The 219-nt window shown below is 67.1% G+C and overlaps 1 protein-coding gene across 1 annotated transcript in view; it reads right to left on the bottom strand.

The window, feature by feature from the left end:
- Positions 1-44: 44 nt before the first annotated feature.
- LOC104547027 (zinc finger and BTB domain-containing protein 45-like) overlaps positions 45-219 on the bottom strand; it is a gene marked incomplete at its 3' end in the record, with an annotated part of 366 nt that continues 191 nt past the window's right edge. The window contains exon 2 of the mRNA XM_010192570.1: positions 45-212. Within this exon, the coding sequence (XP_010190872.1) occupies positions 45-212 (168 nt within the window). The remainder of the gene's footprint in view (positions 213-219) is intronic.

The following is a 219-nucleotide window of genomic DNA, read 5'->3' as shown; positions in this document are numbered from 1 at the left end:
GGGGCGGGGTCAGGGCGGGGCCGGGGCGCGGCAGGGGGCAGGGCCTTGGGCCCCCGGCTTTGGGAGATGATTTGGGTGCATTCGTCGATGACCGTTTTGATTTGGAGGATGGAGGCGGCGGTGAGGATCTGGAGAGCTTCCGATTGGGCCACCACCAAGCAACCGCTGTACATGAACTCCACCAATTGGCGGACGGCGCCCCTGGGGACAACGGGGGGG

The sequence above is a fragment of the Mesitornis unicolor genome, unplaced genomic scaffold, assembly GCF_000695765.1.
Source record: "Mesitornis unicolor isolate BGI_N332 unplaced genomic scaffold, ASM69576v1 scaffold38049, whole genome shotgun sequence".
NCBI classification, from domain to species: Eukaryota; Metazoa; Chordata; class Aves; order Mesitornithiformes; family Mesitornithidae; genus Mesitornis; species Mesitornis unicolor.
This window is presented reverse-complemented; position numbering and strand designations above follow the sequence as displayed.